The sequence below is a fragment of the Puntigrus tetrazona genome, chromosome 21, assembly GCF_018831695.1.
Source record: "Puntigrus tetrazona isolate hp1 chromosome 21, ASM1883169v1, whole genome shotgun sequence".
NCBI classification, from domain to species: Eukaryota; Metazoa; Chordata; class Actinopteri; order Cypriniformes; family Cyprinidae; genus Puntigrus; species Puntigrus tetrazona.
This window is the reverse complement of record NC_056719.1, coordinates 11,222,787-11,236,004: the sequence shown is the minus strand read 5'-3', so window position 1 is coordinate 11,236,004 and position 13,218 is coordinate 11,222,787. Positions and strand designations below refer to the sequence as shown.

At 35.3% G+C, this 13,218-nt stretch overlaps 1 protein-coding gene across 1 annotated transcript in view; it reads right to left on the bottom strand.

Moving 5' to 3' along the window:
• The window catches only part of tenm2b (teneurin transmembrane protein 2b), a 341,968-nt gene that overhangs the window by 299,315 nt on the left and 29,435 nt on the right, over window positions 1–13,218 (bottom strand). Inside the window, exon 2 of the mRNA XM_043221672.1 lies at window positions 7,481–7,741. Coding sequence (XP_043077607.1) covers window positions 7,481–7,706 — 226 coding nt within the window. The 5' untranslated portion in view covers window positions 7,707–7,741. The remainder of the gene's footprint in view (window positions 1–7,480; window positions 7,742–13,218) is intronic.

Here is a 13,218-nt window from a genome sequence, read left to right as displayed (position 1 = left end):
ATCTTTTTTTTCTTCCTTGTACAATACTAAATTAAGTACAACATGACCTTGGTGGTACTAAAGACCAAGTATTAAATCTTTGAAAGATGGGCTGAGAAGAGGCAAGATGCTTTCTGGCATAATTTGTAGCAGACCTGCCCTTGAGCCCATGCTTCACTAGATAACCATATCAAAGCCACACACTGGGAGGGGAGAGATAAACGGCAGGACTTTGAAACAAGAAAAAAAGAGGCCTTTTTCTTTTTCCTATAGAGGACACTAAGGAGTTCCTCAGGGAGCAGTACGGGGTCCCCTTCAGATGTAAAGAAAAAAAAACACAGATATGACAGATTATAACAAAATAAGCATTCAAGGTTAACATCTATACGTCAGGCAGAGATTCTACACCCAAATAGGGTATTCCAGGCATTTCAGAAAGATAACCCAATTATAGTATAGTACAATATGTATTGTAGGCATCTATTTAATTCACACCGCGTTATTTCTATTCTGAAGCTGAGTAGTGACCAGGCCATAATAATTACAAAAAAGAAAAAATTCACAATTAATTTCTCTCCCAGAGTTTAGTTTGCAGTTCACTCATTTGTGGCTAATTGTTTGCCTTGCCGCAAATTTAGCACCTTCAGTCCACAGCTGCTAACAATATCCCTCTGTTCTCAGATACAGAGAGCATATGGCTGACTAAATAATTTTTAACATCTTACAGAATGGCATTACTCCTTCAGTTAAAGTCATAATGTATTCAAATATTAAAGAGCTATAATCTTTACACATTATCTTTCGAACACGTCTCGTTTCTTGAGAACGACATGGAACATAACTTAACAGACACACGCAGTGCCATGCAAATAACAAATTATGCCGTAGCATGATTTTGGTAAAAAGGAAACGGCCTGCAGAAAGGAAGAACAGATGAGTAATTAACACTGTACGTCTAGGCAAATTAAATATTGATATGATGTTTAAGTGCACCGTTCAGTCCCCTTTTTTGATGTTTTATATATAAATATATATATATATATATATATATATATATATATATATATATATATATATATATATATATATATATAATCTATAATATAACCAAACAATAACAATGACGCCAACACTCAACAACAAAACAGGAAAAATATGTAAAATATTCAAAGGCGAATTGACTAAACTGCTGTGCATAAACACACACACACAAACACGCACACAATCCCTCTGTACAGCAGGCTACGGGGACAATCCCCCTGGAATAACCTGAGGTTAAGCGGATTGCTCAAACGCACAGACAATAGCTCAAGAATTGCCCTTTGTGTGGTTCGAACCAACAACATTGATGTTTCCTGACCTTTAACCATTTTGCCTGCAAGGTACACTCGCAATGACTGCCATATATGGTTTGGCAGTGTTTTCGGTATAATTTCACTACAAGTCAATATAAATTGCTGTTCACAATTTTACTTACATATTCTAAAATATTTTGCTTGTCACTGGATATTATAAGACGGTACTTGCAAAAAGTGGCTGTTAAAGTGTGGCTGCATGTACTTTCGCAGCCAAAATACACTGATTTCGAACGGGATCCATGTAAACCGGTTTTAGTTTGAGGGAGAATTAATCACAATGACTCACTGGACTGACCAACAAAAAAAAATTAGCTTGGTTTGAAAGTGACTTCTGTATGAGCTGTGCTTCATGCATTGCTACACTATTGACAGCAGAAATTTAGCTTTGAAACATAAAGAACTGTTGAATCATTCACAATACATGCAACCCGAATATTTTATTCACAATAGAACATAGATAACATATCATATTGTTTAAACAAAAAAAACATGAACAAAATGAGCTCATGAGGTTGTTTCTGGAAGCATTCCTTGACCCATTTAGTAATGTCAACGACAGAATCGTGCTGATGAGTGATGCAGTGTGTGAAGACCATGGGCATGCAACAAAGGTCTCTGGCCTTGTCTCTTACGCACAGAGATGTCTACAGTTGATGAGATTTGCAAAGCCTTTGCAATTTGACATTAAGGAACGTTTTTAAAGTATTCTTTTCTCACGTACTCTTTCACAGATTGGAGTGCCTCTGCCCATCTTTACTTCTGAGAGACACTGCCTATTAAAAACATCACTTTTAAAGCCAATCGTGCTATAGACCTGATGTCAGTTATCATAATTAGTTGATAGATGTTCTCCCAGCTGAATCTTTTCAAAATGTTTTGCTTTTTCAGTTTCATGTCATGTTCTCTGTTCTGTTGTGAAAAAAAAAAATAGTTTGATTTGAAAGTCCCTCATTTTTCATTTTACTCAAAACGTCCCATCATTTCGGGAATTTGGCATTGCGTAAAGCAAATAGTGTAAGTTTGAACATCACGTTCACTTGAAATTCTACTAAATATTTAACAGAGATACAAAGATACCATGATGAGACAGTCAAGGCCATCACAGAAAGCAGGAAAATTATGCTTATACAGTAAATGCAATCCATTGTATCAACCGTTTTTGAAATTATGCCACAGCACACAAACATACCGCCTCTTGCTACACAAGGTCGACATCTCCATGAATAGAAAAACCAGCAGCCATCAAGATAAGTCAGTTTAGATGTTTATACACCAGCTAACTCATCCTCACCATTTTAGCTTCTCATTCCCAGTGAATTCTCATTCTTATTCCACTACAGTCTCCAGTAAGAGCTCTCCCATCAATATTACATCTCAAGCACTGCCCATTACACACCACTCTGTAGCAGAGGCCTAATGTCCCTCTTCAAAATGGAAATGATCTCTAATTGCAATGGAGACTCACCTGGACCCCCACAATACTTCAAAGCTCCTGTAACAGGCGGTGGGTGTAGGACAACGTTACAACGCCATTAAAATATAATCTGCTTTTCATTGTCAGTTAAAGACCGTGAGCGTTGCTCACGTCCCTCTGTTGGCTTTGATGGCCACCGGCTGTATTGTGGATGAAAATCCTATCAAGAGCTTGTTAAAGTACCTACTCTTACTCCAAACAAATCGAAACCTGAAAGCGAAGCAGTCACATTGGTATTGATCTTGAGCGACAAGTCCATATGATGCAGATCTAAAATTAGCCATCATGTGGGAGAGCAAAATTCATAAAGGAAAAGAACAGACTAGTTATTATTTTTAGTATAGCAAGCTTAAGGCCTTGCAGCTAGCGCATTCAAAGTCCTGTTTACGTCTGGTATTAAAGAAATTGTTGACTCAAAATGGAAATTGTCACTATATGCTCAATCCAATGTTTTTCCATCCCTGTTAGCTTTTTCCATGAAACAGGAAAAGGGGTTTGAAGCAGCTTCTTGTGAAGATCCATGGAACTAATCAAGCTAATTCGAAGCTAATCAAGCTTATTTGGAGCTAATCAAGAAAATGTATCGTAAAAGTATTACTATTCCAAGGCATCTGAAGTCATATGAAACTGAAAGAAACAGGACAAAAATAACGTCATCATTCACTCAAAATTTTACCTTCGCTACTTTTAAATCAAATATGGTGCAGGTTTGATGTCATTGTGTTTGATTACATGACATTCAAAAACCATAGAGGTTTGATGTTATTGGAGTTCAGCTTGCACTATATACATTGGAGAGCTAACAGTGGAGGTAAAGATAACCAGTGAAAAATTACTTCAGGGATGCTTAAGTCCTCATTGAATTTGCTTCTTGATGCAACAAGGACAACATGGACCACCTACTGAAATATATAGATAACAGAATTACTACATGAAAACAAGGGTTTGGAACAATGATATATTATTTTAATGATGCTTCAGTTAACAACAATATACCAAAACAGCTTTGTATTAATAATAATAATAATGCCAAATTATTCGCAATAGCTATCAATAAATTATTAATGATAAAATAATTAAAATAGTTATAGTTTAAAATATACAAAAATATCACATATTAGAATACACTATAATATAATATCAAAGGTCATAATAATTACAAATTATTATCATCAACTAAAATCATACAATAAAAATATATTACTTAAAAAATGTTTATTATTATTATTATTATTATTATTATTATTATTAGTAGTAGTAGTAGTAGTAGTAGTAATAATAGTATTAATAATAATAATATAGCTATATGGACATATTTAAATTTTTTTAATAAAATTTAAACATTTAAAAATGTACTAAAAAATGTACAAAAGTACTAAAACTTCTACTAAATTAAATTACTAGAACTAAAATCTAATAATTAATAAAATGTCAGATTTGCAATTGTGATTTACAGGAAACTTCCCTGGAATGATTATTTTTGCAGAAAAGCAGAAATAAAAATGTAATTCAAATTGTGCATATCAGTTTTCAGAGATAAATATAACCTGTATCCTATCGGCCATAAAAAAACACAATATCAGTACACGACAGACTGATCTGATGTGTGCGGTCATGAAATCAGAGAAGATTCACTTGACGAAATCCGATCAGAAGTGGTCACAAGCCATGCACTTGACACGCGACATGTCAATACCGAGTATAAACCGTAATCCCTCTTGTCTGATCACTTCTGATTGGATCATCCGAGTTGGATGTTAATCCCAGGTGTAAACAGGGTCATAGAGATGGATACAGTTACTGCTATCCGCCCGATTCACTCTCCTCTATCATCACTTCTCCCGTATCCCCTTTACCCACATTACCTATACTGTAATCTCAATGTTCTGCTATGTTTGGAGCAGCTCAGCTTAGTAAGAGCCCAAATGGAGGACGATAAGCACATGCTACCAGATGTTGTGCTGGAAAAAAAGCGCACTAAAGGGACCGTAAGAGGGTTCTGGGCTGCCTAAGAGGCAGAGCACTCCTTTCCACAAATGTCCATAACGAGTGCTCCCGTACTTCCGAAGCTCCCTCGCCATATGGCCTTTACTGAAGCAAAGCTGCCTGCGGAGTCCTGTTCACTCACTACGGCCATGGACCACCAGCTTGGAGCATCCTACAACCAAAAACTCCTCCCTCGACCATATGAGCATATCCACGGCGAGTTTGTTCAGATGTAATGTGGAGCAGACTACAGCTGGCAGGTAAAAAAATAAATAAATAAAAAATGTGTGGACCAGAAACCTCAGGCTACTGAAAGCTAGAGACTGCTAGTCTTGGTTCTGTGTCTATCATTTTTTCTCTGTAAGTCTGAGTCTGCCTGATCCACTCTGAAGATGAGACAGCAGTGCGCAGCTCAGTGGTTTGGGCTATTTTTATAGCACACGGCGAAGGAGAAAAGTGACGACAAGGTCACCTCTTGCTTTAGGTAGATGAAACTTTGCTATAATGAGATGTGGAGCACATCTCATCTCCGACTATTAAAGATTTTCTGTTTCGTTCCATTTTTGATCTACTCCTTAGCCAGCATCTATGGAAAACAGAAACCTGTGAAAACACACACACGCTTACACACACACATATTCAATGAATGACAGGCAGCATCCCTCTCCTGGACGTTCCTGAATCAAAACCTGACAAAAAACGCTTCGGGCTGTATTGTGAGTTTGGCTTGAGTCTCCACAGAAATACTGTGCTGGTGGAATTCAGACAAAATAACCGTATGGTGATCCTGGATGCAATCCGGACTGAGAACCGAGAATGGGAAACATAAACGTAATGATAAAGCGTAGCTGATTAATAAAATGTCAATTATTAAACATCAAGATGTTAGGTTAGACACTGTATGATGTGTGCAAGTAACAAATACACACCCTTTTGGCTGTTTTGCAGTTTACGTAATTCTCACAAGTGCAGCCATATATGTATATGTGCATAAATGTATTTATTTATTTATAGAAAAACAAATTCAAATACCTTCATATAAATACTGTATACACTACTATTGAGACGCTTAGGGTCAGTAAGAAGTTTTTTATGTATTTAAAAGTAGTCCCTTTTGCTTGTGATGAATGCATTTATCTAAACAAGAAATACATAAAAAAATGCATACCTTAAATCAGTCTTCAGCGTCACATGATCCATCAGAGATCATACTAGTTCTGATTTCTGTTTTTAGAACTAATGCATATTTTTTAAAGGATATGTGATGAATATATATTTATATTAGAAAATAAGCAGAGAATGAGTACAAAGAAAATACATGATATATTATTAGTTTCACAAAATCAAAGAATAATAGTTTACTAAATAAATATACAAAAATCATTTAATCTATTTTAACTAATATTTGTCAACTTTTTCGTTATGGAAATATCATTCATGATACAAAAAGGAGAAAACGTGGTACTATACTCTAAAGGTATAAATAAGACACTGTTTATCGTAAAAACTGCTTGTGTGTTGCTACTGCCAGACGTTCTAAAATCTAAAAACTCACAGTTTTTCTACTAGATTAAATTTAAAATGTGAGAAATAGGACAGCTTTAGAAGATATTGAAAGGATGAAGGTTTCTTCTTCAATGCTGCATCTCACCTCTATTATCTCTCTATCTGATATTGACAAACCTGGCTGAAGGTGTGTTTGTAAGGACAGCTTTCAAAATGGCACAAAGTTTTCAAAGCCTTTCATTTTCACCATTTTCTGTGCAACAATTGAATAAGGTCAGTTGGTCGAAAAATAATTATAACCAGTTAACACTTCATGGCAAGATCAATTTGAGCAAAACAAAATCTGCTCACACAACAGTTGGGTTGGGTTTTGGTAAAAACAGTCTTTCAGGATAAGGGCACTTTCTTATTGTAGTTTACTGAAATGGTATTTTCTCTTTGATCTGACCTTAATCGACAAATAAGTTAATGGATAAATGCATAGCCAGAACACAGCTTTTGTCCAAATACAAAAAATCTTAATTTTTAATAATGGTTGTTAGCAAAATTAGTACACACATCAATTTGATAACTGAATCTTGGCATATAATTAAAATTTTTTTTATGCCAATAAAGACCATAAAAGCATTGGTAACCATGACATACGGTTCTTTGGGTAATATAAAATAAAGCTTTCATTTATCTTCCATTAGTCATTTGGGTGATCTTTTACAGAATCACTGCTCTAATCGGTTTACCAGGTCAGTGTCACTTTCATGAACAGGAACAGTAACTTTGAACAAACATTTGTCATGAAACACCAGCACAGTATGTGCACACAGATCCAAAGTTTCAACAGCTGCAAATTAAAACTTACCACAGAAAATCATCTTCTCTGTTTTTATTACAAAGGGATTATGTGAGTTAAAATGGATAATACTCATCCATGATGGCATTTGTATTAAAGCCCAAACTAATGAGAAAACTCTGACCTAAAGACTGCTGTTTCCAACATGCACTTAAGAATTGCACATACATTTGTTCAATTCGTCTATTTACTTAAACCTCAATATATGATGATGACGCATCAAATTTGACATGTTGACCATGTTGACCTATTTTTGCAATTTTGCTATTGTGGATGTACCAAACAGGACAGCTATTTATCATGATGAGTCATGCTGAGTTACAATCTTACCTTGTCTGACATACTCTTCTGTCTCCTGGTGCACCAGCTCTGCAACACATCCTCCATAGCGCAGGTGTCCATCCTGCTGGTAGGCCTTCAGCGTTTTGCTGGAACTGTATGATTTCTGTGACACTATGTGACAGTTCTCACTGTCCAGAGAGGATGTGGCGTAGTGCAGATCCTTTCTGCGTTGACCCTGTGTCAGAGAACGCTGCCGTCTGTCTTTCAGATCCATCACTGCAGGAGCTAACGGATAATTATGTCAATTACCTGCAGAGGGAGACACGGAAGACGTTAGAGTGCTTTTATCATTCATCAGTTGGAAAAAATCGCTATGGAAGTGATTCCGACGATATCGTTTCTCTGTGCCTTTAGAGTTATAGTTGTGGTGTGGACTTTTTAGAACTATATCTTCATCGTTATCTTTATAGTTATCATACTTGGTGTGAACGACCCTTCACGTATGTTTGAGAGTTTTTTGGTGTTGTTTACATACAAAAAGTCACTGATATTTCCACCAGTTGAAACCTTTCCGATGATATATATCACATCCAAACTAAAAGGTGTTTTTCTATTCCCATTATAATTATGATGATCGTATTTTATAAAGTTTGCAACATAACAGCAGTTTAAAAAACTGAACCCAAGAGTCGCATGCAATACATATATTAAGTATATGCATTAAGCTAAATTCTAAGCTTTTAAACTTAAATAATCTTTTAGTGTTTGTAGCTAACTAGCTAGCCACTCTGTTGACTGGTTAGACTGCAATGTAGCAATACAAAAAAGTCAATTTCTTAATATCTTTGTCTTATATAGTTGCATTTAGCACAGCTGGGCGAAAATATATGTACATATATATACAAATATACATTTTGCAATGATACAAGCAACCATTGAGATAAAGGACACAATTTAGTATAAATTAAAACTTGAGCATATTGTATAAGAATGAAGTTGAATGAAGTTATACCTATATTATATAATAAAATAGTTAACATTTTTTTTAAATATACATTATACATTACACAATTTTGCTGAGATTTGCTATATAGTACATGAAAACATTATTTGCAAAAACAGATAATTATTATATTTTTTAATAATTATTTTATTATTATTATTATTATTATGCCCGCATGTTTTTATTGTGTTGTATTTATGAACTCTTTTTAACATAAAATAAACCAGGTGCAGTTTGATTGATATTCTTTGGAATGCAAACTGGAAAAACCGGTTCCCTTTTCCCTTTTCAGTCAGTTACTCACATCACCTCGGTATTGACTAACAAATTTTGGATCGCAATTCGTTGGTCGATACCAACATTACGTCTCTGTTCTTCATTTCAGGGAACGAGGCTAACCGAGACGTTATGCACTCTTCATATATTGCTTAATGCAAGTGTAATACGTATCCTTTGAATTTAAAGCAATTTAGAGCAATTTTCCCCATAGTGGTTACATCTGTAAGATAACAGTTTACACATTTTTCCATTAAAATGGCTGCGCAGTGATTTTCAGTTTTATAAAAGCTTTCTGATTTCTGAATGCCAACTTGATAAACAGAAAAACATGTCTATTTGTACCTGTTAAAACCAACAGTTGCTTTTCCATTAGCAAATTTCCGAAGCCCGATTCTACCGAATGGCTCTCTATCAGCTGTAGATCAAGCCGATAACCACCCGTGAAAACTCTGTAAGCAGATCAACGATGGATGTCATATTGCAGGAGAAATACATACCCTAAACATCACAACAATGTATCAAGCCTCCCAAACAGAATGTGCTATCTTCAGCTCGAGACAGACGTATCCTCATGATGTCTTATTATCAGGTAGAGACACAGAGTCTCTCTCACACCCTCCCACTCTACATCTGTGTCGGTGTGCTGAGTTAGCCAGGCATGGGAGCCACGGGAGGATCCAATCAAAACATTGAGTCTTTGGCAGAAAGCCTGTTGTTTAGGACTTTTACATCATTTAGTCGTGAAAAATAGCACTCTGAATGTTACATATGGGGAAACTGGGGCAATGAAAGAGATACTACACCTAAGTAAATTACTGTCAGGTCTTTTAGGCCACGTTACTCTCCTGCTATACAGCCAAGGCTGATATTTTCACCTCAATCTATAAAATGTAAGCCCAGGGAGACGCTGCTTTTACCATCAATTTCACCCAGGAGATTAATAAAGTACCGTCCTACACTCTCCCATCCACTTACTGTAAATTACCGCGTGGTTTCGCTTACAATAGTTAAAGTGGCAGTTGGCAGAGATCTACTAGAGTTTCAATGAATTACATTCCGTAAATGAAGAAGTGAAATCATTTTGTCCATTTTTATTAGAGAAAGTTTTACATTCGACGAATATAACCACTAAAATAAGGCAATATGCTGGTAAAGCTTCTTCTGACTAGAAACACATTTGGCAAGGATTCTGGCTCTGTCTTATGACATCAAGGCTGATTTATTTGATTTGAATTACAGTAAAAAGTGTCAATATTTTTACTACTTTAAAACAGCTATTTTGTTTTTAATTATATTTATAATGTAATTCATTTCCGTGATAGCAAAGCTACATTTTCAGCAGCCAGTCGTATATAATCCTTAAGAAATCGTTCTAATATGCCGATTTGGTGAAAAAAGTTATTATCATATGTTCATATTAATATTTTTTTGGAAGCTATAAAACTTTTTTTAGGATTATTCGGTAAATATAAACTTCACAACTATTTATTTTATATAGTAACTGCTCCATTATACCAATATATAATATCTTTACTGTCATTTTGAATCAATTTAATGTGCCTACATTTTAAATATTTCTTTTAATAAAAATTATTTTCCCCAAACTTTTAAACCCTAGCGTAAACACACAAAACTCTAAATGTGTGCTGGCACCAGGCATTCATTTTGTTACTATAAGCATCATTTAACTAACATCAAGTACATAGACAATTTGACCCTAAAAAGTAAAGTGCCTTTGATAAAAAGGTTGTTTGGTTGAAAACATTAAATCAAACACAAATTGAGAACTTCAAAAAGAATCAATCTGAGAGCAAGGCAGCAGGAAACAGCTCTGTAATTGTTCAGGTTGGACACGGCACTGCGCTGTCAATATGTTCAATGAGGACAGTGTTTACATATGGGGAGGTGCTCTGGTTATGTTTATTGATTGCCAATTGGTATTTACATTTATAAATGTTTCATTGGCAGACAGGCAATGAAACAGGCAATTTGTTTTGTGGAACAATAATATGACAAATATACATCATAGTTTCATACTTCGCAAGTTTCAAATAAATATGCTTGATGTCATCCTTTCCATTGATCTGGCCTTTAATAAAGTATGTTCAAACAGGATACATGAAAGCTAACCAATCAGAAACACTCGCGTAATCATGTGCGCTGCAGACATGCTGGTTGTGATGTCAAAAAAAGGTAAGGGATTATGAACATCAATTAGGTTGTGCTCTTTTTTTTTTTTTAAATAAATCAAAACGTTATGTAATCTGTTGATTCAGAGATAAGGCCTGTAGTTTAGTATTCCCACATTGCAGACTCAAAACTGACATTTAAACAAAAACATTATTATTAGAAATGCCCAAAATCCTTTAAGCAAGTGACTCAGTGGAGTTGCTGAGTGAACACACTGAGTTATTAGTCAACATAAAACTAAATCCTAATTAAACAATGATTTGAGTGTTCAATCTCACTATACAATTTAAGTGCTTAAATGAACTGTGATGTTTAGTAAGTAGAGGAAAAAAGCAGAGGGTTTTGCTTTAAATACAACTTATACTAAAATGCATTAAATTCTATTTTATTTATTTTAAAATGCACTAAAAATAGCATTTAATTTAAAATATCCGATATCCAAAATATTCATAAAGTTCTAAAATATTATATATATATATATAAAAAAAGTTTCATTTAGGCATCACATCTTTATGTAAAGAATGAAAAATTATTATGCATTTTGACATTTTTAAAGATGACATTTAACAGTGTTATTACATTATTTTAACCATTAGTCTCAGCCTCAGACGTTACACCCACGTAACACTGGCTAATCGTCTGATGCATATGGCACACAGGAGTGGAAACACTTCAGGAGTTTCAAAGTCGACGTGTGTGTTGTGTTCTTTAATGTTCCGTAACTGAAACAAAGTTGCTGTGACACCAAACTCCATCAACTGTGACGACGAGCGCTTATCGGGATGAACTAAATGCTAGATTTTCTAAAGTATGTGAAATATTTACATTTTGTGGCATAGAACCTTTAAAATACATCAGAGCGTTTTACACACCGCTCTGTTAATGTGCCGACAGTTCCTACACCCGAAATGTGATAGTGAACGAAGTTGGGTACACTTAATTTCTAGCAATAACCGTTGATTTGATTCCAGAGACTGTCTCTGCATTTCATAAAAACGTGTTTAATCTTGTCGTTATGCATTACCATCGCCCTATTCTCTATTTGATACTGTTCAGTGCATTGATACGATCTGTACTGTTAAAAGCGCTATATAAATAACAGTGATTGACTGATTGATGAATTGTGATTTCATCAAAATGTCAGTCACACGGCCTCATGGGCAAGCCGTAGCCAATGAAATCTGCCATGAATCCCAGACCTTCAGCCGTCAGTTTGAAGGTCTGGCTATGCGAGACTATTTAAAACTTAACCTTAAGTGTGCATTAAATGCTGGCAAAAGTAGGGAATGTAAAAAAAATATATAAATAAATAACAAATAGAGGAAATCTACTGGCAGTAGGCGATCTACTAAATCACCGTTTTGTACAGCTTAAATTGACACGCATAAACAAGTATAATGACTGTATCATTTATCACCCAATAGTCAAAACCAAGCTTGATGGCTAGAATCCAACCATTAGCTTTCAGATAAACATGTTCAGAGTGCAACTGCAGCCACTTTAGAACATTTTCAAAGGACAGGTCAAGTTTGCAGCATTGGAGATGTTTCACACAGGCACCGCTCCAACAGCAATCCATACGAAAACTGTGCTGAATGTCAATAATTGATACAACCTCTCTATCTATTTCAGAGATCTCAGTGGCACCGTAAGACGGGCCCTATCTGGCTACTCTATTAAAGTTAATCCACCAAAATCCATCTTGGGCAGAGCGGTGTCTTAATCAGTCTAGAAACAAAAGGCCACGGCAAACGGCACACTGGGACTGACTGGTGCTTGCACCCGGCACAGGGTGACCAACTGTTAACTGTGACTGTTCAATTAGAAATGCTTAGATCAAGACGGCAGGGAGGGAAATGATAATTATAACAGGAAACGAGTGGGGAGAAGCTGCTGGAGAGAGCGGAGAGATTTATAAGGATGTTAGAAGGCGGTGCTTTGATGAGGAAGAATGAGAAATGAGGAACGTACCTGATGGGTTCAATTTAAGGAAAAAGAATAATTTAACTAAAAATGAAAATTCTGTCATCATTTACTCACCTTCATGTGTTTTGAAACCCGTATGTCTTTCTTTCTTACTTTCTTTTCAATGAATAATGAGTTACATTTGAGTCAGTTTCTCACACTAAGCTTCAGAAGACTTGGAAGATAGCAGGTGGGTTATATAAGGTATTTTATTTTATTGTATTCTATTGTTTTATTTTTTTCTGATTGATTCATTCATTCGTTCATTTTTATTACATGAAAAAGAGCAAAATGTCTTCTTTTGTGTTCCACAGAAAAAAAATAGTCAGTCACTAGGGTTTGAAATGAA